This window comes from Aulonocara sp. 'chitande type north' Nkhata Bay, linkage group LG7 (assembly GCF_057382095.1).
Source record: "Aulonocara sp. 'chitande type north' Nkhata Bay isolate Kocher_YH1m ecotype deep benthic linkage group LG7, A_spYH_male_GT1.1, whole genome shotgun sequence".
Lineage (NCBI taxonomy): Eukaryota > Metazoa > Chordata > Actinopteri > Cichliformes > Cichlidae > Aulonocara > Aulonocara sp. 'chitande type north' Nkhata Bay.
This window is the reverse complement of record NC_141350.1, coordinates 64490812-64518190: the sequence shown is the minus strand read 5'-3', so window position 1 is coordinate 64518190 and position 27379 is coordinate 64490812. Positions and strand designations below refer to the sequence as shown.

Here is a 27379-nt window from a genome sequence, read left to right as displayed (position 1 = left end):
GTGCAGCTGAGCTTAAACGGGAGCGAAGTGTTGTCTTCTCTTTGTACCAGTTAAGTTTTGTAGTTGCCACAGACTTGCATTACAGCATCCTAAAGCAAAACTCAATAACTTAAGCCCAGTGTAATGTAGGTAGATCTGTCCTCGTCTGGATATTTGATTGCATCACATCAACATAAGACAGAAAGCACACAATATACAAATACTTTGACTATCATTGCATCGCATGGATAATTTTAACCAGAACCAATTGGACAAATTACGTGTTTCATTTGTTAAGAAATTTGATGGCCTGAGGATTAAGCCTCCCATCAATCACAATATTATTTGCCTTGCTGCTTTATAAATGCTTTTTAAGCTTGGTAATCCAATTCCCAACAACCTACCAGCTATTGTTACCATCTTTTTAATTGCCTTTTTCTGTGCCTCAGAGGCTGTTACAAACCCAAAGATAATACAGTCAACACACTTTCAATAAAAGCATGAACAACGTGTGAAAGATGTATTAAACTATAGCGTTTGTTGGCTACCCATCGCAACGCTAAAGGATTTTCTCATTAAATTTAAAGCAAGGATCTTTAAGGATTCAAGCATGAATAAAGTGAATTACCATTTCATATCATGACATTTTTATTATTATCATCTCTAATATCTTTGAGTTTGGTTAGATTAGTGTTGTGAATATATACATTTTAGTGTCTGTAACGCTTTATCATTTAATTCAAAGATCTATCGCTCTCCCACTTGTTTGGTATTAGGTGGGGTTTCACATCAGTCAGGTGTGGATTGTTCCTCTGAGAGCATTTGTCAAAAGCTTAGACTTCCTCTGTCTGTAAACAATTAAACCTCAGCCACAGGTGCCCAGTTGGGGCATTATAATGCATTTGATCAATTATTTAGAGTGAAGCATCAGGGATCAACTTGCTGTCTGCCTGCCTGCCTGTAGGCTTCAGTAGCTCTTTCACAAACATTTGATCAAACGCCTTAGCAGGCCCTGCAAGGCTACATCCAGGGACAGAGCTTTCTGTTCATTCACATGAAGACACATGATTTGAGGGAGTATTTCAGTGTAGGCTGATGAGTTTTCAAGGGCAGCTGTATGTGGGATGCTAGATATGTTCGGGGAGAGAAAGCTTTTACAGTCTTTTGTTCCAGGGTCTTTTTTTTTTTTTTTTTTTCCCTGTGATGTGCACACTTTCTCTGCAGCTTTAAAGGGGTTAATGCATGCATGATCCTTTTTTGTTTGTTTGTTTTTTGGTCAGGCTAAGAGACATGCCTCCCCTCTCTCCCCTGCACTCCCGTTTTTCTTCACAATCACATCTTGTTTGTTTTTCTCAATTATCTCATCTCTATAATCATAGACCAGGCACCACAAGGAAACATGAGCATTACTAGATTCCTGCCTGTGAAGCAGCTTCACAGCAATTCTTGCTATTAGCCAAAAAAGTTTGTCCTCCTCCAACCCTGGATATATTGGCCAAAAGAGGCATGCAGTGCTTCCAGGTAGGCTCTGGTGGGGTTTTTATCCTTATAAATACCATTTATAAGTGGGCACATGCTGGTATTTGTCTATATTTTGGTCTATCATTCTATACTGCCACTTTGATAATGTTTTTTCAATAGAGCTGGGTGAACTAAAAAAGAAATAAAATTTAAAAAAAAAAATGACAGTTTTAGTATAGTGGATGGGGATTTGCGTCTTTATTTTTGAGAAACCAACAGGTTGGATGCCAAAAAGTGACTGTAAAATTACACCTCAATTACTCCTCAACCACTTGGGGAGTGGTTGCTGGAGGTTGGTGTCTAATGCTAGGTGGAATCGCTCACAAAGAGCACCATAAACCTTGTGATTGTTGATTCTGACTCTTCTGAAAACACTTACAAAAGTGCAAAGCAAACCAGAATATGAGACAACCACTGGCAGGTGGTCACTGAGCAGTGCCTAGGCCCGTGTGGTTTGCCCTTTACTTGCAGTGGACGGTGGCAGGCATGCCCCCAAGCAGACAGGACCTATTAGTAGCAGCAAGGACTTAAGCCACTTACAAGAATCATTGTTTTATATTTATGTGGCATATAGAACATGTTCTATGTAGTTTTATTTGTATAGCACCAAAACAACAGTCACCTGACTTTGTAATATGAAACTCTTCAAAGTGTTGGCGTCACCAGCATTGGTGAGAGAACTCCACACAACAATGACCTGTTTTACCGGCTGTCAGGTTATGTTTCATGAGGAAGTGAAGCTACACTCCACCACACTCAACAATCGACTTCTTTGCCAACTGCTGCTTTGAGTGGTTAGTCTGTGCTGGTTGACTTTAGAGTTTGAAGGTGCTTTGAAGGTCAGACTTCGACATAAAAATTTTTTTAATCCCCCCCCCCCTCCTACAAACTGTCGGCTACCATGCAAAATGTATACAAAAACTGGCTGCTGGATATACTGCTAAATTCAAATGATAATTTAGGCATGTAGTGAATCAGTGAGTGCAGTAACTAGCTGCAGATTGCACTACATGAGTGATCGATTCAATGATCAGCATGGTCATTTGTGTTCATCTTTCAGGAGGTGCTTTGCATTGACCATTTACAGTTAAATGTGGAATAGCCCACATTTACTGGTTTGTAAAATCACTTGGTTTTACTCAGGCACTTAAACACTCTTTAGTTTTTATGTTGCAGATCCTTCAAGGGCCCTAAACACAAAGCAAGAAAAACTAGAAGGATGGTTATTCGCACACAGACACAAACAAGGGGCAAATCTACAGCTACAGCAGAATTAATAAATGCTTGCAGAAGGCACCTGGGGGTTTAATACAGCTGGCTTGTTGTTCTAGTCTTGGTTATTAAAGCACCATAACACAGCAGCATGATGTGAATAATTGTCTTGCATGTTTGCGGTTTAAATGCCAGGATGAGTAGGCTGACACACCTCCTGACTTTCTAAACTCTGTGGCCTGTATAACCTTTGCATGATTGAATACTGATCCTGTTGGCTCCTGTTCTTTAGCTGGTACTTTGTTTTTCTGGCCACTGGTTTGACCCATCTTAGTGTTATGTAATACATTTTCCACACACTTTAATTCATATGATAATCCAGTTTAAGCATATGTACGTCCTCCTTAGTTTAGCTGTGACACTGCTGTTTTCGAAGTTGCTCTGCAGTGTGAGTTTGAAGAGTTTGTTCTGCTGGACACCTGCAGTTATGTTGTCCCCATTACCTCTGCTCTTTTGATCCAAAATAATCCTCTCACAGATATGTGTGTTCTTAACTTGATGCAGATACTTGATACTTTGACCCTCTCCAAAACAGAAAAAAGAAATCTGGCGTAGGAAGCCAGCAGTTGGCTGTTCTGTGACCATTTTAAATAACTTGACATTCTGGTGCTCGTTTTCTTCAAAAGGCAGACTTAGCTTTGTGGGGTAAGCCAACTACTGTCAGCAACAAGTGAAAGATGACAACAGTAGCTGACCGGTCAAATAGCTTCACATTTGTGTCATCCACTTTTACTGCCAGTGGGTTTAGGTGTGTCACGGACATCGTGCACACGCTCCAGCCTCTCGAGCCCAACTTCCTCCCCAAATGACCTCATGCATTGACAGCTTTTGTGGGTGTTTTTTGTTTTGGTTTTCTTCCTTGAAACATGTTTAAGCTAATTTTTTTTTTCTTAATATTAATGTGTAAACTGAAGTTTGTGCAAATTGTTAAACTGCTCAGCAAGAGCACAGCCCACTTGCATATTTGGAACCTTGTGGATCAGCTCAGAAAGAAGACGGATCCTAAAAGTAGATAAATGACAGAAATGCACACAAAGCGACGGTGCCTCTTCTGCTTGTGTTTTCCGTATCGTAAGATTCATCGTGGGAATGATCGGATAACCTTATCAATAAAATCTTACGTAGAGTTTGAGACGGTGGGAGAATAATAGTCTAGAGTGCAGACTAAAGGTTTAATAAACTACACCTGATGTTTGGGTTTGCTGAATAGAAGATAAGAGACAAGCGGCTTCAATTTTCCATATTGAAACCGAAAATTTAATTTAACCTTGGTTCTGAAAGTTCATGGAGTTCACGCAGTCCTGATAGGCTGATTGTAACATCAGCTGATGGCTCAGCTGAGACCCTTTTGTGTATCCCGTTGGCAAATTTCCCCAGCTTCTCCATTTCATGCTATTTCTGACTTAATGTGCTCCCGCTTGCCTTACCCTGACAGTTGGTCACTACAATAGATAATCAAGCTCGGTTCATGTCAAATAGTGTTGTCATTTACTCCCATTAGTGGGCCTTTCAATGTGGCATTTTTAATATTCTGTACAGTTTTCCTTACTAATAACGTATTAGTAAGGAATAAATTTCTTATTCTTGCATGTTTAAATCCTAGTTTGGTTTTTTTTGTATTTTACTGTTATTAAAACGTATTTTCCCTGTTATTGCTTCAAGCTGCTGAATTTCATGGACGTTACATGGTGTGAATGCCCCTTTCAGCTTTCCACTTATCACTTGGGGTCAGAGCAATACCATGCTATAGAAATGATTGCAGATGCAGTAACAATACTTTTGACCAAATTGGTCCTGACAGAACTAGTTTTTGAACCATGCTTCCTGTCAGCGTTTAGTCTAAGCTAGTCTTTCTCTCCCCTTTCAGTTGAGTTTGGAGGCCAGTCACATTATGGGCATTGTGTGATGTTTTTAATAAGGTCAGTCTCAGGCCCAGTATAACCCACAAGCTATATCAGACTAAAATATCTGTTTTTATAATATAGATATTTATAATAAAGATCTTTTATAATCTCTTTCTGGTGTGAGTGCTGTTTTGCGCTCACACAGTGAAACTTGGTCCTAGTTGCAGCAGGGATCAGACAGATGTACAGCTGGAGCTTGGCACTTGGCACAAGATGTGATGCAGCAAACTGTGCATCTGCAGCACTGGCCAGGGATCCACAGAGCGTCTACAGCAGTGGGACCTGGGGAGTTGTTCCTCACATCAGTCCATATGAGCTCCAGAGCCCAGCAGCTGCAGTACCGTGTTAGCAAAAGTTATGCAATCAGTGTCCAGAGTTAATGTTTGTTTGATATTTTTAATCATCTGCTGTGTATGAGCTATTACTCTGCATCGCAGCAGAATTCACTGACAGTTTAAGTCTTCAGGCTGGTGGCAGTGGCTCTTTGCATTCAGTGAGCGTTGTGCCCACCAGGATTTTTCCACCAGCTGACAATGAAAATAAGGTGTCAATGTAGCCCTTGACTTGGTGTCTAGTTTTCAAGTAATAAATCAGTTTATGCTGCATGTCGTGATGTGCTGTTTTCTCAAGCAACCAGCCATCTGGTTTAGAAATGAGACTCCTGTAAAGCGATCTGTAATGTTTACCAGATGCTTGGAGTATAATTTAAACCTTTTATATAACAACTGAAAGGAAAATAAGATAGGAGAGTGTAGAGCTACAATTTCTCCTCGGGCAACACCGAGATAGAGGAGGATGTTGCCCACCCCCGTCCTAGTCTGACAGTGCAAACCTGAATAACCAGTTTAACTGTAACTACGTGTGTGGCGATTAGGGATGGGTACCAGTAGATTAGGGATGGGTAAACGGTAGTAACCAGACCGAAAAGCAGCGCACATTTCGGTGCTTTTTAAAAAAATTTTCCCTTAGATGTCATACAATTTGGATTCCAGCCAATCATTTTACCTTTGCGAGCGTAGTAGGCGGGCCCAGGTACGTATGTTCTTTTAGAGCAGAGCTACAGATTAAAAATGCCCGAAGCGGTCAAAGTCTGGCTGTACTTCACAGCAAAATATGCAAACTCAGCAGCCTGCAACAAGTGCTTTAAGGTGATACTGTGATACTGTGCAAAGGAGGTAACACCTCGAATCTGATTAAACATATGGCGACGTATAGCATTTTGTTAAAAGCCGAGAAATGCGCCGTATTTGATAGCTTGCTGCGAGACCTCACACCGTGCACATCTACTGCGGGTGTGGTGCCTGTTATCGGACCCGGAGTTAGCAACATCCCCCAAGAACCCGAAGAGTAGAGTCCTGGCCCCTAGCCCTGCCAGTGTAGCAGAAATGATGACGGATGATGATGGCAGCAGCCATTCTTCTCTGGGCGAGTAGCTTAATGTTGTTCGTGTGTAATTTACGTTGAGTAGGCTAACCACGTTATTAAATTAATGCATGTAAGGTGAACTAGCAAACACCGTCGTAGTTACATGCGGCTGTCTTCTTGTTTGATGGCAGATACTCCCTTCATCCTGGCCAAAAAGGCTAAAATGACCAAAGAAAAAGTGGAAAACAGCTAAACATGAGAGGTTTTTGGACAAAGTTTGTTTTTTCCATTGATTAAGCACTGCTTCCAGCCAAGAGTGATACCATATATGCCCCATAGCTGCAGAAAAGTCTAACATCGTTATCTTTTTACTAAAAACAGCTGGACATAGTTTTTGGACCAATTTTGTGTTCTCCATTCTTTAAGCACCGGTTCGAGCACCGTTTAAGCACCAGCACCGTTTCAAAAGTACCAGTTTGGTACTGGTATCGGATAAAACCTAAACGATAGCCATCCCTAGTGGCGATAGCGCCAAAATGCAAACATGAATGACCACGGAATCGCCCTTTAGCACTGTCAATGTGAACAAAAGAGCTGGATAGCTAACATGGAATCTTAGTTTACCCCCTTTTTTTAAAACTATACACTTTAATCTACAGTGGTTAAACAACCTGAGATAATCTGAAACCTGCAGTTTATATTTGCAGCTATGTGTATTTTTGTAATAATTTTAGAAAGCCATTTAATGCAAAGAAATAACTCTGGATCTGGCGGAAACTGCTCAGAGGAAAGGATAAAAGATAAAGTCAGTACGAGCAGACCATGATAACGATTTGCATGGTTGTTGTTCCTGTAAGGATGGATGAATGGCTTAGAGTATACATAAGTCTAATAGAAAATTGTAATAGCTTTCCAAACATTAGTTTCTTATATTTTGTGTGTTTATTGGTTGAATGGACCTATCATCACTCTAAATATATCATTTTCCCAGTGGAAATTAGGGAAGCTTGCGGTGTTGACCTTCTGATCTCATTTAAAGCCAGCTACTGTGTGTTATCACACAGGCAGACCGATGCACACAACTAAAAATGCTTCATAATAAATAAAATCATATGAATTATATTCACAATAATGCAGTTTGTTCTGAAAGCCACTTTCAGACACGCTGCACGGTATAAAGTTCTAGCAGTACAACACCCTAATAGTAAAACTGGAGAAGGATTTGGATTTCTGTAACGGTGCCGTACAATAATCGGCTCCAGTCAGCCGACGGGAGAAAACCACCTGCGTTAATGATTATGTGAAATATCTATCCTAGTGGCCAGTTATCAGCTGGACGGTGTCATTCTTCATAAAAGCCAATAATGCGACTGATAAAGTTGACACACATCAAAGTGCTTTGTCTACTGCAGTGTTTGCAGACTTGGGTTTAGAGCTGCAATCGACAGCTGATTTGATTTTGTGTGCGTTTGTGTTTTATAAGCCAGGCCACAGAACACTTGTTTCATATTTGGATTATCATTTAATAATTTGGTGCATTTAAAAAATGAGTAAATACATAAAATAACATGCAGTTATCAATTCATTATTTTGTCAGAAACTCACTGTGAACCATTATGTTCTTGGGGAAATCCTTGTTAGTGGTATTACAGCACTATTCTAAAAATAAACAATACTGTTCCTATACTTCATGGAAATTATTCAGCTTGTTAAAGTTATATTTGCATATTTGGAGGTCTTTCAAGGACAGCAAAGTTGTGCGCTTTGGACTTTTGTTTTCCTAATATATAAAATTGTCCAGGTCCAACTACTTCCTTTTGATTTATAGTAAGAAAACCATTTAATTGGTCTCTACTTTAAAGAGTTGTATAATTGATGAAGCCACCATGTTCTTATTTTTAGCATTAAATAATCAAAACATACTAAAATAACTGGAAAACCCTCCCAGTCAAGCTGTGGATACAGACTGGTTCAGTTACAGCTGCCGTTCTCCAGCTAAACCTACTTCAAACCAGTTTAGAAAAGCACAGGCATGTTTAAAAACTTTACACATTGCTATGTTGGAGACTTTAAAATGAAGTTAGATTTTAAAGTGCAGAATCACTTTCATGTTTGCAGCATTTCCTGGTGTGGTGTGTTTTCAGAATGAAGCGGATGTTACAGGCTGATTTAAAATTTTGCACAAAACAGGTTTGGCAACCTTGAAGTTCCTCAAATGTGAGTCTGTGTAGGACTTCACTGTCCTTGGAACACAGCTTTATTTTATTTTACTCATCTTTTTCTTATCTTGTCTGTGCAGGTCGTGTGGTATTATTGAGAGACTGCAGACATCATGGTGAACATCCCAGAATACTATGCAGGAAAAAACGTGCTGATCTCCGGAGCGACCGGCTTCATGGGCAAGGTACAGTTGTGGTTTTCATCATCTAGCAGCCAGCAGGACTGAGCCCAGCAATATGAACTTTGGTAATCTTTAAAGTGGCTATCTGGAGAGTTTCCAGTCTGAAGCATGTTACACACACTTGACTTGAGTTGTATGTTAAAGTGAAGTGGCACACACGATGACTCTCCATCAGCTGGAACGTCTCTGCACAACTGCAGCCATCCAGTGAACTGCAGTGTTGCAGTTTTGTGATGATGCAAACACATCGAATTCTATTGTCAGCTACTATTTTGCAATATAGAGCTCAGCAGTGACCACTCATTTTAAAAGGCTCTGGTTCCAGAAGTGAGTTTCTCATTAATTTCCTCCAGTGACGCATCGCAACTTTTATATAAAAGATTTAAGCGTCAAACCAAGCCGAGCAGCTGTGAGTCAAAAATATTTGATTTGGGTCCTCAAAATAAAGGGAACCGGAAGAAGGCAAAAGTGCAAGAATGTGTACAGAACTAATTTTTGGCAAGAGGAAAATGATTACTCAACCCATAATGGATTGCAAATCTCAAGTTCCAACTTCAAACATCTGTCAGCGTTTTCGAATGTGATCTTTTTATTATCACTGTGTTTTTATATGGTTAATAAAAATGTTGCACATTAGTAGTGTATATATATGTTTGGAATGATATACAGTGTTTGAGTTTTTTGGTTTGTTAGGGCTTATTGGATTCAATTTCTAAGCTGCTTTTGGTTTGTGACTGTATAGCAGTCATGGTGATGATAAGAGTCATGTCCTGAATTTCTTACTTCCACTTTACTTAAGCTGTTAGAGGAGAGTCAGAAGGCCTCTTAGTCAACCACCATGTAGTGGTTAACACATTCAACTTGCATGTGACAGACCCCAGTTTGAGATGGGGATGGGACACGAAGTCAGCCTCACTGTGTTCACAAGCTAGTGTACTCCTTGTGCCAGTACCAAGCGCACATAAGTGGGAGTTGTATAAGGAGGACTCTTGTGCAAAATCTTTGCCTAATAAAATATGCAACCTCTTTGAAACAAGAGAGAAGCTAAAAAAACTTTTTTGTTCTGTATCAGTTTGTCTTTTGTGAAGATTTAGCAGGACTGACCAGTTGTAACAATCTCAGTCCAAACTGAGTCATTTTGCTTGCTTGTTATTGAAGGTGCTGCTGGAGAAGCTGCTGAGGTCCTGTCCAGAAGTCCGATCAGTCTATGTGCTGGTCAGATCGAAAGCTGGTCAAAGCCCTAAAGCCCGCATCTCCGAAATCGTCAACAGCAAGGTGAGTAATGGGCAAAGAGAGGATGGTGTGATGTGATGAATGGTTTTGAGGCTCTTCTGTAGCTGGCAGATGGAACAAAAATGGCGCACAGAAATGTTATACTGCATATTTTTGCCACATTGACAACAAACACCCTCTGGATGGACTGCCTTTGCACTTTTGCAAAGTCCAGCAGTTTCTCATTTTGCTCTAGTTTGGTCTTTTTCTCCCCTCTTACTTCATCACTTCCACAGTTTGGAGACTGTAGTGGCTTGCGTGTGCCAAAATTTGTCCTCGGTCATCTTCAGAGTCTCAGTGGGGTTCAGATCAGGCTCTGGGATCGCAGTGTCATTATTTTAGTTTCAGCCAATTTTGCAGAGTGACAAGCAGCAACATGTTGGTGAAGCAGCTTCTGATAAAGATTGTGCAGAAACCCCCCACACCGTGATACTACCACATTCTTTGGGAACAGTTTTCCAGTTTGATGCCAAATGCAATGTTTAAAAACAAGGAAAAACAGGCTGGTCTGAGAAGTGACGACTCTTCATCCTAAATTGTGACTAGGTCAAAAAAAAGGGGTCTTCTACAGCATGACAGTCATCTGTATTTGGTTATGGTCTTCTGTAATTTCCATGTCGTACTGACTTTACTTTTTTCACTATTTTAGCTGTTTGAAAAATTGCAACAAGATCAGCCGGACTTTGCAGAGAAGATCATTGCAGTGAACTCTGACCTCACACAACCGGAGCTGAATCTGAGTAAAGCGGACCAGAGCATCCTTGCTGAAAACATTGACATCGTCTTCCACTGTGCTGCCACTGTCCGCTTTAGTGAGCCACTCAAGTGAGTTATTTTTTTCCTCTTTTTAACCCTTTAAAACTGGTCGGAGCGGGCACGCTCTGTTTTGCATAACTATTTTTAAATCCCGGTAGCACTGCAACCACGTAAGCTAGCGCAATAATTTTTTTTTGCATATGAAACCGGAGAAGTTGTACTTACATCTTGTGCCATCAGCTTGTCCTAGGTCACGGTTTCCTTCCACATAAAGCTTTGCAAAAACTGCATAAAAAGCGCTTGCAGGAACAAAAACATAATATTCCAGAAACACGCTTTGCTTATCTGATCAGCTGTTCATAACACTTCCTACGTTGGAATAGACGTCAGAGCGAACTTTCGCATGTCCGCTATTACCTGCCTGAAACCGGAAGTGACGTAATTTTCGCGGAAATGTAGTTTTTTACCATCAGGGCCTCATGAGCCTGTACTGGTGTTTTTAAAAGTTATGTTTGACTTTATGACTTTCTGTGTCGTTTCTGGGATGCTTAGGACTCATATTGCACTGCTGGAAATAGTTTATTTTGATGCATATGCTGCTTTTTTGCATATTTGCATTATAATATTTATTTTCGTTTTTCCTGCAGTATATAAAAATTTGTGTATTTCAAAAATAAAACTGTGAAGACACTCAAAATAAATTTCCTGTGGTGGGAAACTATTTTTAACTTTTTTGTAGTTACAATTTTGAGGGATAAACCTCTTAAATTTCTCTAACTAGAAATATATGTTAAAAAAAACAAGCGATTTTCAATTTTTTTTGTAGTTTATTGCACTTTTTTGCAATTTATGTAATTGCTATGCACTTAATGCATCCATATTATTAAAATTTGGGCTATAATGGTTGTATTGATGTATAGCAACTTGAAATGCTCCCAAAAATGGCACTACAGCATGTAAAAATATAATATAAGCTCTGGCGGACTTGGTTCTATGGTAGGTCTTAAAGGGTTAAATTTCTATATTAGTTTTAAGCTGTATGGTCTTATGTTTGGGGCTCCTGATTGTAGCTTTGCTCATTTATATTCTGACCTTGCACCTTCCTTCGTTCTTTGCCTAAAACTTGCTGCTTTTAGCTTCTCCTAAAAGCTTAGTTTCTTCTTATTAAATTCTGTGAGCCTGGTAAAGGGCAGCACCTTAGTGTGTGCGATCTACTGCCTTTTTAAAAAATAGCTGTTATTTATTCAAATGAATGGTGATGGAGTCAGTGTTTGCTTGGTGCGGCACGAGAAAAAAACAGCAATGTTGACGGACTGCCCACTGTTGTTTTGAACCACACAGACTGATGACACCTGACCCGGCATGCAAAGGGCACGCCTGGAGCTGCTTTGAGATTTAACTCTTGCAGCCTTTTGGAAATGGTACATTATGCTTGGAGGAAATTATTTGTGCTAAATGGGTGGAATTGGATGTTGTTTATAATTAGTATTGTGGACATTTGTGTTCTTGTTCAAAGTTTTCGGGCAGTGTGCAAGCAGGAAATTGTGCACATCAGTGTAGTGTAGATTTTGAGTCAGACTAGGAGTCAGGTAAACATTTGATAAGGAACTTTTGTTTGTGGAAGCTTAAATGATACTTGTGTTTTGCGACGACAGATATGTGAACCTTATGTAATCAAAACGGAAGTAAGCATTTTTAGGTGGAGCTGCAATCACGTCTTGCTTTCCTGACATGTACTATCCTGTCTTTTACCCTCTTTCACTCAGGGATGCAGTGCAGCTGAATGTCCTGGCCACTCAGATGATGCTGGCCCTGGCTCACAGGATGAAGCACCTGGAGGTTTTTATTCACATCTCCACAGCCTATGCCAACTGTAACCGAGAGCTCATCGAGGAAGTTGTCTACTCTCCCTCCGTAGACTACCGAAAACTCATCGATACTCTGGAGTAAGCTTATCTGGAATGTGATCAAACAGCACTGACACCAAACGTCTGCTTCACGTGTGCAGATATGAGGACGTAGCAGTCATTGCTAAATGGCAGCATTAAGTTTAATAGTTTTTTTTTTTTTTTTTTTTCCAGACTTTGATGGATTTAAAAGCAAGTAGGAAGTGCATTTCAAGATTAATGCCAGTGAAATAAAGCGAAGCACTTCAGCTTAACTCTGGCTTTACAGTAAATGGCTCAAGATAGATTAGTAAAGTCTGTGGAGTAGAGATTAGTGCTATGATTCTGGGGGATTTTATGTACAGAGCTGTTCAGTGAACGTTTGAGTGCGTGTGCAAAGAGACAGCATGCAGAGTTTGTTGTGTACAGTACACACTGATCTTCTGGATGGGCAGAGTTGCTCGAGGTTGTTGTGTAGCGGTTGAATAGTGATGAGTGAAACGACCTAATGAGCTGGAATATAATTTTTCCTTTTGCCCAACTCTGGATTTTATATGGAAGGTGGAGCAGATGGGCATTGTTGGCACACGTAATTCGCTCTTCAGGTTTCTCTTTTTACCTTGTTCCAGTTATGTAATCATGACAACTGTGTTGTTCGTGTTTGCATTTCTTTGTTCTGAGCACATTTTTAGGAGTGTAATCACATGTGGTTTGCATGGAAGAGAGGGTTAAACTCTTTTCCCACCTGGTCTGTTGGAGACTTTTTTCCTTTTCTTTTTCTCTCACGCTTGAGAACAGTCCAAAAGAGCAAATCGTATTGCTTAGCAGACTTTCTGCAGACTGAATAAATTAATAAAACTGTGGGCACTGGTAATGAAATGAGGTATTTTGGTCCATTTAATGAACTTGTGCATCAAACAGCAGTTATTCTCTTTACACGCATTATCTATAGACTGTATATAAAAAATGGATATGTATACATGTCCATTTATTTATTATTTTTTTTATTAAAAAAAGCAAAAATATGGAAGTTGCCATTTTGAGATGCCTACAACTTTCTGAATTCCACATTGTAGAGATTTTTGGATGTTTTTGGTGTTGACGGCCGTCCCAAAATCCCTTCTTTGTTCATTGTAGTTTTAGAGTAATCTTTGATGAGTGAACGCTGTTGGTTTGGCTTTAATTTGAGCTTAATGTAGCTCATTACTACTTGTTTGCCCTTTCCCCTGGTGTGTTTGTTAGTGAAATGTTGTGTGTAATGAGAGCGTGGTGCAGCGTGGGAGAGACGATGACATTTTACACAAACGGGTTTAAGCAGTTGGTGAATTCTAAGTCTAAAGGAAAATAAAGTGAAAAGAAGGACATGAATATTGTTTTGGCTGTTATACTTTTGTCCTGTAATTACAGCTGGTTTGATTTTTTTGTGTGAGTAAGGCTCCCCTGGAGGTGTGGCTTCCTAACACTTGAAGAGTTTTTCTGAACAGCAGCAGTAGTGCTAGTGACAGATGTGACAACCTACAATACCTACGTATTGCAAAGTGTTGAGGGGAATGTGCCATTGCTTTTTGGATATTCTCTGGGTTTAAATATTGTTGGGGCAGTCACCCACACAGTGATTAGTACTGGAGAATGAGCAATATTTCTGTTTACTTCAGACTGGAAAGCCCTGCAGGTCATAAAATTAAATGAAGCAAATACAGGGCTAATCTCTCTCTGTCTCTCTCGGTCCAGCTGGATGGATGACGATCTGGTATCTACACTGACTCCCAAGCTAATTGGAGAACATCCCAACACTTACACCTTCACCAAATCTCTGGCCGAATATATGGTGCAGCAGGAGGCTGGAGACCTCAACGTAGGCATTGTCAGACCCTCCATAGTTGGAGCCAGCTGGAAAGAGCCCTTCCCAGTGAGTAATTCCAGATGCTGGTGTTACGCTGCGTTTTCATTATTACTGTAGAACCTTAAATTGGTAAAGAACAATGCATAATCGTGTCTTTTATATATTATTTGGATTTGTTCCCCCCCAAATTTGGTCTTCTTCACCTCTCCTTTTTGCCAAGCACAATTGTGGGAATTCTCCTAAAGTTTAAGCAGCAGTGTGATTGATTTATTTTTTTTATTAAGTCAGTTGAACATCTGCCTGAAAGTTATATTTCAGCTTTAATATTTTCATTGCTTTTGTTAAACTTTGTCATTCAGCTTTGGTGAGTAAGCACATTGTTTCAACATTAATATTCTATCTTTCAGGGCTGGATTGATAACTTCAATGGACCCAGTGGGATTTTCATTGCAGTAAGTACACAGGAAAAATAACTGTAGGTGGGGTCTAGAAGCCTAAACTGTTTTATGATTGCTCGTATTTACAGCACAATCAGAGAGCTTTGAGTGGTATTGAAGTATTTAAGATTCTGGTGGTAATTTACTGTTATTCATGATGATTGGTTACATAAACAACTGTGCCGTATGTTTTCTTTGAAGAGCTAGTTGTGGTTTATTAATTGTTATAAAGTCTGTGGTGTGATTTGTGATTGTGGTGTGTTTTCCACAAATCGGTTGCATTAATACTTCCTCTACGCCACCCCCTCTTAGGCTGGTAAAGGGATCCTCCGAACAATGAGAGCATCTAATAATGCTGTGGCTGACCTGGTTCCTGTAGATGTGGTCATCAACACTACGCTGGCTGCAGGCTGGTACTCAGGATCACAGGTGCTTAACAGGTGAGAGACCCACACATTAACACAACTTTAGTCAATATTTGTTTTTTAATTCATCTTAGTTCCTCTGACATCTTTCCCTTTTTACGGCAGGCCTAAAAGCATACCCGTGTACAATTGTACAACTGGTGGGATTAACCCGTTTCGCTGGGGAGAAGTCGGTAAGACAATTTCTTGCCTAAACGCAGCCTATGAGGGGGAAGCCCCTGACAGTGGAAGCTTATGCGCTTTAACGTGGCGTCTAATGATATACCCTCACTGTAACTTGATTCCCGACCTGCCACACCCAAAGCAGAAGCTTTTGTTTACCTGTCCCTTATGGATATTGATTTAGGGCAGTAAAGTATCCCAAGCGCATCTTTCCCCAGTATAGAAGTTGCACATTTTGGAAAACTGTTCATAATCTCATCATGTCCTGTATTTGTGCTGAATTCTCTTAATGCTTTGCATTTAAATTTCATGGTTTAAACTGTAGCTCCTGCTCTAAGTGCAGTGTTTTAAGCTTTTAAATGTAAAACCGCTATGTCCTGAAACTTGAATTCTGGTGTGCTGGCAGTTAAATTACTGAGCCAGGTGCAGGGCTTGCATATATAAAATTAGGGTGGCAGCGACCGTGACAGAACGAGCTTGAGAGTCACTCCCCTTTGTTTAAAGTTGCACTGTGCATTAAAAAGGTGACAGATAACAGCATGACACAGTTTCAAATAGGAACTGAGAACGAAATGACTTTATCCAGATCATGTAGAGGCTCGCCTCAGGGTTTAAATGATATTACACAATTTCTCAGTTTGCAGATCTTGACAACTCCTGCTGCATACAGTGCTGTGCAAAAGTCTTGAGCCACCCCTCATTTAATTAGTTTGCTTCCAAGTTGCCAGATTTCTTTAGTATTATTATTGGTGGCCGTGAGTAACAGTTCTCCAGGCTTTCTAAAGGTCCTTTAAAGTTTTTTTTGTTAGCTGCTTTTTTCACTTATAAAAGAAGTGAGACAGGGACACTGCACAAAAACTAGAGCAAAAACCAGCGGCAACAGGTCTGATGGAGCGATTCATCCAAATGTGAAATTATTGTTCAAATCATTAGTATGTACAGAGCTGGTCAAAGGTTCACAGTGAGTGTCTACACCCATCTATAGAGCAGGGTGGAGGCTCTCTCATGGTTTGTGGCTACATTTCACCCAGTGTTGTTGGATATCTTGTCAAAATTGGAACTGTGAACACAAACGTGCCTCTGTAGACTGATCCACTATGCAGTACCATCTGCTTGGCAACAGTTTCATTTTTCAGCATGACGATGATCCTGAACACACAGTAAACCTGGATGGAAAAGTGTAGGATCATCTCGACAGAGAATGGAACAAAGGGCACCCAAAATTCAAAGAAGAGCTTTAAATGCCCTTAAAGAACCCTGGAGAACAGTTCCTGAGGACTAATAAAAGAAATGGAGCATGCATTCACATCCATTTTGATAGTTTGGACAGGTTGCTGAGTTCTCATATTGAGGTGAAGTGTGATTATTCTCACACTGAGCCATTCAACAGCGGTAACGAGTAGCTCAAATGTAGAGGAGGAGTCAACAGGACTGAACAGGCCAATCGCAGCAGTTGCAGGCTGATCGCCACACAGGTGGTGGAGGTGCACATTTGGTTGCATCAGTTGCTGTTATGACACACCTCATCCCCTGTAATGCTGCCATTTTTAGATGCCTGATGTTATTCACCTTACATTATTTGTTATTGTATTAGCACCCTTTTGTCTAGCTAGTTTCCTAACAGCTAAGGCAGTTGAAAACTAGGAAATCTAACTTTTTCTAGTTCCGGTACAAACCTTGTGGCTTTGTATATCTGCAGAACATATAGTATAGTTTTCCCACATGGCTCAACCTTCTAGCCAGTCATAAAGGCAAAACAATGTAACGGCAATCTTAAAGCTGCTCATTGATGACTTGTGTTGAACAACCTTCTGTTTCTTAGAGTACCATGTAATATCCACATTCAAGAGGAACCCCCTTGAGCAGGCCTTCCGTCGGCCCAATGTTAATCTCACATCCAATCACCTAATCAATCAGTACTGGATCGCCGTGAGCCACAAAGCTCCGGCCTTCCTCTATGATCTGTACCTCAGGCTGATTGGACGAGAACCCAGGTAACCTCGTCATTGCCGTTTCGGATGTGCCGTGCCGCTGCTGTTCTAACAGAACCCCCTACCCCAAACATACACACACTCGCATTTCCGCCGGCTTACACTGTCACCCTTCCTTTATCGAAGTAGCCTAACGTCATAGCTGCAGTGCTGCTGTGTTAAAGATGCTTGTGTGCAGTTTTGCAGGTGAAGAATGTATAACCCAGCTGTTCTCCTGAACATGCTGGATTCTGCACTCTTTGCGTCTTTCTAATGTTTGTATTTTCAGTTAGATTTCCAAAACCTCGGCACCAAGTTCACTTCAGTCCAGCTCATAAATGGACTGAAGTGGACTCAAACTGTCTTGTTTTGTTTCCAAAGACTAGATCCAGTGTTCTGTTGTGCTGCTAATTAGACGATTACAGTGGGCCTGCGTCTTTCCTTGTATCAAAAGGAGGAGAAAATGAACGTGCATTCCTTTTCTTCTCGTCCTCTGTGTCCTTCCTGTTCCGTCATATGTGATTCTCTCTCCTACAGAGTACTGTATAAACATGTCCTTCAAGACCAATCCCTTAGAGCAGGCTTTCAGAAGGCCCAATGTCAATCTACGCTCCAACCCCTTTACTAATCAGTACTGGACCACTGTCAGCCACACGCTGCCAGCCCTGCTCTATGATGGCTATCTCACGCTGATGGGCCGGAAGCCCCGGTAAGGTTGCAACTGCCCCTCAACCCTCTCCTGTCTGCCAGTCTGCCCCCTGCCTCTCCCAGTTTCCCCACACTCCACTCCTCCCTGAATGTGTCTTTTTTTTTTTTTTTTTTTTTCCTGGGAAGGTGGAAACAAGGGCAGAAGGAACAATGTTTGCAGTGTCTTTTCTTGACGTCAGCTGTTAATGTAGGCAGTATCCGAGCATGTGTTTTCAATTCAAAGAAGATGCCACGTGCCTTTTTTTTTTTTTTTTTTTTTTTTCTTTCGTGAACAAGCCATGCTGTGAACATGACATCCATTATCCGCCGGTCTTCACCCAATCATGGAAAATGCTGAGGCACCACGAGACTTCTTGACCAATCGAGAAAGTTGTGCTCAGTTGGACATCTTGTCTCACTGAAAACAACACTACTGCATGCAAACTGATTGGTAATTCATTCTTAGTCTAAATTCTAAAGCCACAAATATTTCAGACGGCAAAAGTGACACCTTTATAGTTTTAAAATCAGCAGTGCTGTTTCTGATTCTAAATAAATAAATAAATAATAAAAATAAATGAAAAATGAATTGGACAAAACTTGCTGTGCTTAACTGTCTGAAATACTCATGGATGGCTGAATGGGTAATTTGTATTGAACCTAACTGGCTTTGTCACCAGCTACAAGAAATGATTATCCCTGCTTCTGTATGCTGATCAACCATGCATGTTTGTCACATCTTTGAATCATTTGTGTTCGCAGAAGGAATCTGAGTCATATCAATCTGCCTTCATTAGTGTAGCAGTTTAAAAGGACAGCATTACAGGCCTCGCGTTGCAGCCTGCCATTTCTGTTCATGACAAATTGAAACGTCTGAAGTAATTTGATCCAAAAGTGGTTAACATTTACAATTTACTGGATGACAAAAAAGGTGGCATTTGAAGACTCGGATCCCTTTTATCCTGCTAACAATATTGGCTGCTTCTTTGCACACTGATCACAACATCACCTTGAATCATTCCTACTAAAAATTTGATTATCTCCATCTGAACTAACACAAAAATTAAGTATCCTAACTGGATTCATCTGTGTTACCAGGAGGACAATATCACCTCCACTGTAAGTTTATTTTCTGAGGAACTTAAGCAGATTTAGTTCATTTTTGTGTTGAGCTTTTAATTATTTTGGGTAAAATATTGACCTAGACTGGGTCATGGGTTCATTTGAGTGAACTGTCTGTCCTCCTGGCCTATAAACAGATTAAATCCAGTTGATTTGTTTGCTGATTTGTGTGACTCACTTTGCCGCAGGGGAGAAATTGCCACCTTGACTTGCAGTGCTATGAAAAAGTTTGGAAAATACTCCTATCTTTCAGGCAAGCTATAACCTTACCAAAAACTGTGAAAAAAGTATGACCTCCAAATGTCCTAATCTGGGGTTTAATAAAATTATTACACGATTGAATTTAAATTGTCTGGAAAAACTACAACATGCTTCCTTTGTTCTCTCCAGGAGTAAGAAAGTTTTAAAAAGTGCTGGCAAAAGAAAATGATGTGGAGTAGCTGACAAATCTGTTTTCCACAAAGCTTAAAACTTTTTCTTGGCACTTTTTAAGATTTTGACAGGATGAGAACAATAAAAACTCAAAGTTTAGATCAATAAATCAGCCACAGCATTAACTCCACCTACCTAATAGTTTCAGATTGCTTCATTTGAGTTTTCTAACCAATCTGGTCATGGGCAAACATCAGCTGAGATGTACCTTTGGTTTCTGGCACCAGGACTTTGGTATTACTAGTTTGAGAATGTGGTTTGTAACACTGAGTGTTCACTTCTTCTGTCATTTGCGTTAACGCTGTGGCTGATGGCTACCGTATGCAATCTCATAGCACTGTACAGCTCAAATGATCACTTTTTTAAATCAAGATCAGCTTAATCAAATGTGCAAATCAGTGAAGTCATGCCCATAGCGTGATCGGAGAGGTCAAATCGATCTGAGATATACAGGAATAACAAATTTGACTGCAAACGGTTAATTTATATGCATACATATATACATTGCTCTCTCTGGTACCTGTCTTTTATAGCCTAATATTTCTCTAGACTGTCTAACCTCTGCCCCTGCTCCCAAACACTTTGGCATACTCTTCTCCTTTCCTTCTCATCCTGCCTCTTTATCCCACCACTTTTTATCTGTCCTGTCCTCTTCCTCATCTTCCTTCTGGTCCTACTCTGCAAACACTATTTATCCACAACACTGCTGTCTTTTCCTTACACTGCCCCTCCGCTACATGCCGTTTGCCATAGGATGATGAAGACGATCACTCGCCTCCACAAAGCCATGATGGTACTGGAGTATTTCACCAGTCACTCCTGGGTGTGGAACACTGACAACATGGCCATGCTGTTGGCCCAGATGAGCCCTGAGGATAAAAAGGTAGGGAGGGTCGCTATGAATAAACAATGTTTAATCATCGCTCCACACACTGCTTCATTCACACTCCGTGCCTCAGTTACCCGTGCCTGCCCCGCCCACGCTGCAGTCGTTTACACGCTGTGGCAGAGTGGAGTGCCAGAGTGATAATGTCTAGTAGTCGGCTGGTAAGGCAGAGCGTGATTCATTCACTGCTGACGTCAGTTTGTTGTGAACGGGATCATTGTTCTGCGTTGCAACTGTCTGGAGGAATCTGGACTCAACATTACGACACTGACGTCTTGTGGAGTCTTTTCGAGAAAATAATCAGATGCTTTCAATCCGGGGCGTCAAATTCATGTTACACTGGCCACATACAGCATACTTTCATCTCAGAACTTTAGCTACACATTTAATCCCTGATGTCTTAGTAATTTAAGAAAGAAGGGCAAATTCAACAGTTTTTCTAATGTTGCTGTAGCAAAGAAGGAAATCTCCTGGGATGCCTCTTTGAGCTTAAAGTAATAAATAAATGTGCAAGTTCACAGAAAGTTCTGGTAGCTCACTGCCCAGACTAATTATGAAAATTATTAAATGAATTCACTACTTTTTCTACGGCAGTTCTGTTGCAAAGAACAGAAATTTCTATAGTGGATGGGTTACTCCGTTATTTAGGTGTAGCATGAATGGCCATCCGAGATGTTTTTATGTAGGAGAAGCTGTAACGGTTATGAAAATACAGTTAACTTAAAAATACTGGGCTTGTTCCAAGCTGTCCAGTGGTTTGATTCTGGCCCCCGGGCCTTATGTTTGACACCTCTGCTTTACATTATATTAGCAAAGTTAAACTTTTAATTTCACAGAATTTATTTTTTTTTAGTGCATTTGTCTCGCCTAACGAGGATACAGGCTCCTTAGACGGAGGAAGCAGAGACTCTGTTCCCACGTCCCCCAACAGTTGACCACACAGTGCCTCGCTTGTATTATTTCCTAGAAGGCACCACTGGGGGGGGGGGGAACTGCCACAGTAAGCTGGAACACTGTCAGATCCACAATGCAGCCTTCTTACCATGAAAGCGTCCCCTGTTGAGAGTTGATTTAAATGTTTGTTAATTCAGAATCGATAAAGGTTTGTCATGAGTACATCTCTCATAAACAAATGTTGCTGCTGAGGCATACTGAGGGTGTTTCTTGTTTCTCTTGCTGCAGATATTTAACTTTGACGTGCGTCAGCTGCACTGGGCAGAGTACATGGAAAATTACTGTATGGGCACCAAAAAATATGTCCTCAACGAAGAGCTGTCGGGGCTACCTGCTGCACGCAAACACCTCAACAAGTAAGAAGTCTATGAAATTAAATCTGTCATCCTTTCCTCCAACACAGAGACACAGGAAGTAGTAGCATTCAAAGTGATGGGCTCTGGCAGGCTCTTTAAAGTTCACCACACAAAAGATGCTTTTCTGCATCGCCAGTTAAATGTGCTGTATGCAACTTTTCGTTAATGGGTTTGAAAACTTTTTATTGACAATATTTAAAAAATTATTTTTAAATATTTTAAATATTTTTTTTAATATTTAATTTTTAAATATTTGCACAAAAGATGCAGAATTGTTGCTCACAAATCCAAATACTGTATTGGCTGATTAAAGTAAAAATGCAGGGTGGTTTGTTTTTTGTTTTTTGTTTTTTTTGTTTTTTCCTCTTTGGGGAGGGGGTGTTTATGCAAGACCCACACTGGGGTAGATGGCCAACTAGTTATAACTTGGCTACACAATATTTGTCTAGTATTACTTTGGCACATCCAACTCACTCTTATTATACTGATACAAGAGTACACAGGGTATATGCACCAGTGTCCTAGTTCGTGTACAGTGTACAGGACTTTGGTACATGCTGCACTCGACCATTGCAGGACAGTGTGATGTATATGGTATTACTGTTTGGTTGGTCGCTTATACACAGTTTACAAGCATGTCTTAACGCCTGTGAGTCTTATTAATTAGGTTATTATTAGAGAGCATTCATTGGAAATGACACATTATCAATATGAAACAGTCTAAGGTGGTGTATCGCATGTCTCACAATCTGTTTTATTTCCAGGCTGAGGAACATTCGTTACACCTTCAACACCATCCTGGTGGTGTTTATTTGGCGCATATTCATTGCCCGATCCCAGATGGCCAGAAACATCTGGTACTTTGTGGTGAGCCTCTGCTTCAAATTCCTGTCCTACTTCCAAGCTTCTTCGACCATGAGATAGTGACCGAGGGACGTGGTGGCGGGTTGCGAGGCGGAGCGACAAAAGAAATTAAGAAAAGACTGGCTGTGGATGGTGAAAGGTGCTTGTGTTCAAAGTGCTTGGAAAAGAAAAAAAAAAACAATAAAAACATCAGTCTCTGGTCTCTTTTTCATTGACACCACCAAACCATTTAACAACTCAAATACAGATGGAACTACCTGACAAGCCTGGAGTTCACAGGGGTCTGTTGGCTATCTGGATCTCTGGCATTTCATAGAAACTCAGTGCATGGATTTATTGCACCATACAGCTCCGATTCATAGCACTTGGACTAGTTGGAACAAGCCTCGTTCTGTTTATTCCCAGCATGTCCGGTCCTCCTCCTCGGCGCCAGCTTTGCTCAAGAGCAACCTTCTCTAAACCTGCTCATCTCGCATCTTTGTGCTCGCCTGGCTGTCTTCCTGCAAAACGAAGCTATGCATTGGATGATGCTGCTGCAAAAATCCCCAGCTGGTTTTGAATCAGTCCAGGCTTCAGTCGCGTCAGATGTTTTAAGTTGCAAGTGTAAGTTGTATATCTGTCATCTGAAAAGATAACTGGTTTTGCTGTTTTTTTTTCCGGATTGTCTGTGGTTTGTGTCATTTTTATGCTATGGAACGGTTTTTTTTAAAAGCAGTCTGTAAGAATCAGGGTTGTTTTGTTTTGTGTTTTTGTTTTGTTTTTTTTGTTTTTTTTCACCTGACAGCAGCGTTGGCTAGATGCTTAAACAGTTGGTTGATTTGACATTTTAAGAGGCTTATTCAGGGACCGGCGGACCTAGGGATCACTGTTTAACTCTGTCATGACCGAACACCAAGAGCGAAGCCATTTTAGCTAACACGTGACATTTGCAGCGATGGCTTGTGGAAACTGAAGTATAAACACGGGAGGGGCTTGCTTATGCTGATTTTTATGTCCCACAAAAAGAATGGCCTTTAGCCCCTCTCGCTGCTTGTGAGAAAGAAACTGTCAGCAATGATGCACCTCTGCATGTTCCTCCAGTGGACTACGGTGGCAGACTCCCTAATTACAGCAAAGCACAATGTAGATTGTACTGTAGTGGCTTTACCCAGTGCCTACAAACCAACGGTTCTTGCATCAGCAGATATCCAGCTTCTTCTTCAGTTTCCTTTTTTGTTTTAAATCACGTCTGAAAGTTATTAAGCTACACTTTTGCCAAAATGCATCTTGGCTAACTTGCTCATACCTCTGTGAAACGGTGGGGGTGAGATGGTTATTTCTTTCTTCTCGAATGCTTTGACATTAAACGCTCTTGTACCGGTACAAATCTTGAGTTCCACACTGTTCTTTTAGTACACTACTTTTCAGGTAGCACTAATTGTAGCTCGCCAACATTGTGAAGGGTTTAAGTCGTTTTTCTTTGCAAGTGCTTGTGTGTGCATGTGTTAGAGTAACTTCGCGGGACATACTGTATTCTATTGCTGCTGTTTATAACCTCTTGGACCATTCGTTGCCATGTTAAGTCTTAAATTGTTGGAACTGAGCTAATCTGCGCACTATGTTATGTTTGTCTTTTCCTCGAGCTTTAATGAAGCAGGGTGTGACTGCGTGCTGTTTGCTTGCATCTTAGGCCATAGAGATTTCAAGCACCTACATGTTTGTCGTGCCAGAGTCATTGAGGAGTGTGATTTATTTATTTTTTCTCCCCTTCTCCCAAATCTCACAGCATGAGTCATTTTGCATAGATCGTATGAAAGTCCAAGACTCAAACCTGAATTGTGCCTGAACTTTTGTCAAGATAATGTGAAAAGAAAGCAATCAAATCTGTTTTCTAGTTATTTTCTGTATAACTCTATTTAGGTAGACGACATATAACACAACAGATGTATTTTTATGCTGATAACATTGTGACTAGTTTACTGATAAAGAGCTAACTGAACCAACTTCAGCTGCTGTATATTTAAAAAAAAAAAAAAAAAAAAAGAATTTAACCTGTTAAAAAAATGTAAATGCAGTAGATTAAATACTGAATTTGGCTGTTACAAGTTGCTCGTCATATCACTTTGTATATACATGCACATTTTAACTTTTTCCATCACGGAATGTAGTAGACATTCAACAGCCTGACTTCATTGCTCAGCCAGATTCTCCCTGACTGAGCTCTGAAAAATTCTGTAATTGCCTGTGATTTTAATATGGGAAAAGCTGAGGGACCATGTGACGAATTCTTGCTTAACTCTGTTTCCTTGCGAGGGTGTGAAGTCTCTGGTGTGATTATGACTGTTCTTGTGTAGTGTGGTGGGGGGAGGGAGGGGAAATAAAGCGCCGCCATGTCTAATTCAGGGTTTTCTCACTTCTGATGTCAGGAACTACTGAATCCTACCAGTGGATTGTTAAAACGGGGCATTGCACACAAGCATTGAAATGATTGTAAACCTCTGAAATCACAGCTTTGAACAGTTTAGGAATTGCATTGCGTTATAGCATTATTTTGCAACAACCAGTTTTTCTTTGGGACATTTACATTTTTGTGATATAAGCTTGCTTGCAAGAATTTTATTTTTTATTTTTTTTATTTTTTGGTACATGTTAGAGGAATTTAATGTCATACAAGCAGCTTAGGGAAAAATGTTTGGTGTGCCTCTGTCCAAAACGAAATCCAGCCACCAGAGTAGTTTCTGCAGGGCCAAACCTGATTGCAGCAGAAATTTGGCAAAGAAATAATGTAACACAATGCATAACAGACGTTTGTACGTTTTGATAGAGTAGGTGATGCCAGTTTCCTTTAAGCTAAATTACATTTTGGGACTTGAGAGGTATCCATAGACTGTAGATAAAAGATGTACCCACAGTGCCAACATCCACTGACTTCTTTGAAACAGGATGTGACCATATTTGGATAAAAGGTTGAGCGGGAAAAGTGATGCTACTGCTACTAATGGCTAGATAACTTGGTAAAGTGCCAAAGGTCAAATGTTATGCTAATGTTTGGCTAGCTTAAAAACTTGGCAGAAAACTGAACACAAAAGAACGGCCACTTAAGTGCATATCTTTAAACATGATTGCAGTTTTAAAAAGTATTTTCTTCATAAGATGCCAAGTTTGGATATTGCGTTGAGCCGGCCTCAAGTGGCCATTCAAGGAACTGCAATTATTGCCATTTCTACTGTGGTTTCATTTTCCTAGCAATCTATTTCCAACAGACTCGAGATCAAAATCTCTTACGTGAAACAACTTTAGCTCTCGTAACCTGGCAGAAAAAAAAAATGCAATCAAGCAGAACCCTACTTTTCATAGAGGGAAGGGACAAAAAGATTAAAATGTGTTTTCAGGGGTTTTAAAAAGACTCGATGTCCTGAGTATTTATCCCCTGCATCAAAGGAGGAGCGGTAGTTTTATTTGGCCTTTTTAAATGATCAGTTGATCGCAGGGCACGTTTAAGGTGCAGAATAAAGCTTTCATCAGTGGTTGTGAATGCATTTAAAATGATTTAGTTTCAGTGTTTGATTTTTAAAATGTGAGGTTCTTGAGGGGAGGCCTGTTTAATCGCTCCTACTTTGAGTGCAGTGATGAATATCGGCCCCACTCTACTCTCAGAAGTTGGGAAAGGGATTCTTGTCATTCATTTTAATGTGACACTCCTCAAAATATATCAATGGGTGCCTTTTGTTTGTAAACCAAAAAGAAGGAATAAACAATGTTTAATCTTCTCCTAGTTCAGAAGTTATGTTTTTCTTTTGTAGTTGAGTCATTCTGGCACACAGCTGTAAATCACATGACTGAAGCATTAGTCTCAATCTGTCCAGCTGACCTGTTTTCCTGTTTCCTGTAGTGCATTACAGATCAGCACTCCACCTCACGCGCTGTATCTGGAAGCCAGATTAAAGTGGAAGCTATTAGACGGCTCCATTAAGATTCAATATGATCAGGATTATACTTCAGGGATGAGAGGATTGGCCTGTCATCATTTTTGATGGCCGTTTTCATTTTCTAGAAACCACGACTGGAAGGGCTGCATTTCTAATAAAGCTCAGAAGCCAATCATTGACGCTGCACTGTGTTAACCTTTACTTTGGTTTTAGACTTAAAAGTGTGCAGTCTTGCCACAGTTCTGAAAGCTCAGTCACACTGTGTGAGCCCGGACAGGAGCGGGTAACATGATTAATGTAAGTAAAAAGCACCTCCAGAAGAGAGGTTGTGGATGCTGGAGTCTGCATTCCAACAAGACTGCAGTCATGAGAGATTCCATCTTACCAGGTTTTATCAACATGCAGTTTGTTGCGCCACAGTTGGTGTGTATGCTTCACTAATGTCCTTTCATCAACGCTATTTCAGACCTGGTGGCGTATTGCTGGAGATCTGAGTAAGTGCAGTTATTTGGATAAGTAGTTGTCTAATTTTCTGACTCCGATTTATGATCTCAGATGTTCACACAGTTCCGTCACACTCTTTGTATTGATAAAATCGGAGCACTGTAAATCTGTGGACTGGCCTAAATCCATAAGTTTTGGGACAATGACACAATGGCTTCCTTCGCTTGCATCAACTTCTCTTTGGACCTTATATTGAGTTCCCGTAAACGGCTCCCAAATTCACTTGGATCAATCCCAGATCTTTCCTGTTTTGTCTGTCCTTGAATAAAAAAGGAAAAGGTGCTGTTTGTCATATAGTTGTCAAATTAGTGTTTGAGCCTCTGAAAATGGGCCATTGTGTATAAAAATGGCTGTAATTCCTAAACATTTAATGGTGTACTTTGTTAAATCACTTGAATTAAAACTGAAAGTCTGCACTTCAATCAAAGATTGAAATGTCATTCATGACATTAGCAAGCTACTGTGACCATAAA

At 40.4% G+C, this 27379-nt stretch overlaps 1 protein-coding gene across 2 annotated transcripts in view; it reads left to right on the top strand.

Moving 5' to 3' along the window:
• Positions 1-26248, top strand: part of far1 (fatty acyl CoA reductase 1) — a 29322-nt gene extending 3074 nt beyond the window's left edge. Inside the window, exons 2-13 of one of the 2 annotated variants that reach the window (XM_086301940.1) lie at positions 8341-8445; positions 9601-9717; positions 10364-10539; positions 12237-12416; positions 14088-14265; positions 14607-14651; positions 14949-15076; positions 15167-15234; positions 17731-17902; positions 20188-20317; positions 21503-21630; positions 22395-26248. In XM_086301940.1, the coding sequence (XP_086158066.1) occupies positions 8374-8445; positions 9601-9717; positions 10364-10539; positions 12237-12416; positions 14088-14265; positions 14607-14651; positions 14949-15076; positions 15167-15234; positions 17731-17902; positions 20188-20317; positions 21503-21630; positions 22395-22554 (1554 nt within the window). In that variant the 5' untranslated portion in view covers positions 8341-8373 and the 3' untranslated portion in view covers positions 22555-26248. Of the gene's footprint in view, positions 1-8340; positions 8446-9600; positions 9718-10363; positions 10540-12236; positions 12417-14087; positions 14266-14606; positions 14652-14948; positions 15077-15166; positions 15235-17045; positions 17218-17730; positions 17903-20187; positions 20318-21502; positions 21631-22394 lie in introns of both variants that reach the window. The other variant, XM_086301941.1, reaches the window with a different exon arrangement.
• The last annotated feature ends 1131 nt before the right edge of the window (positions 26249-27379 follow it).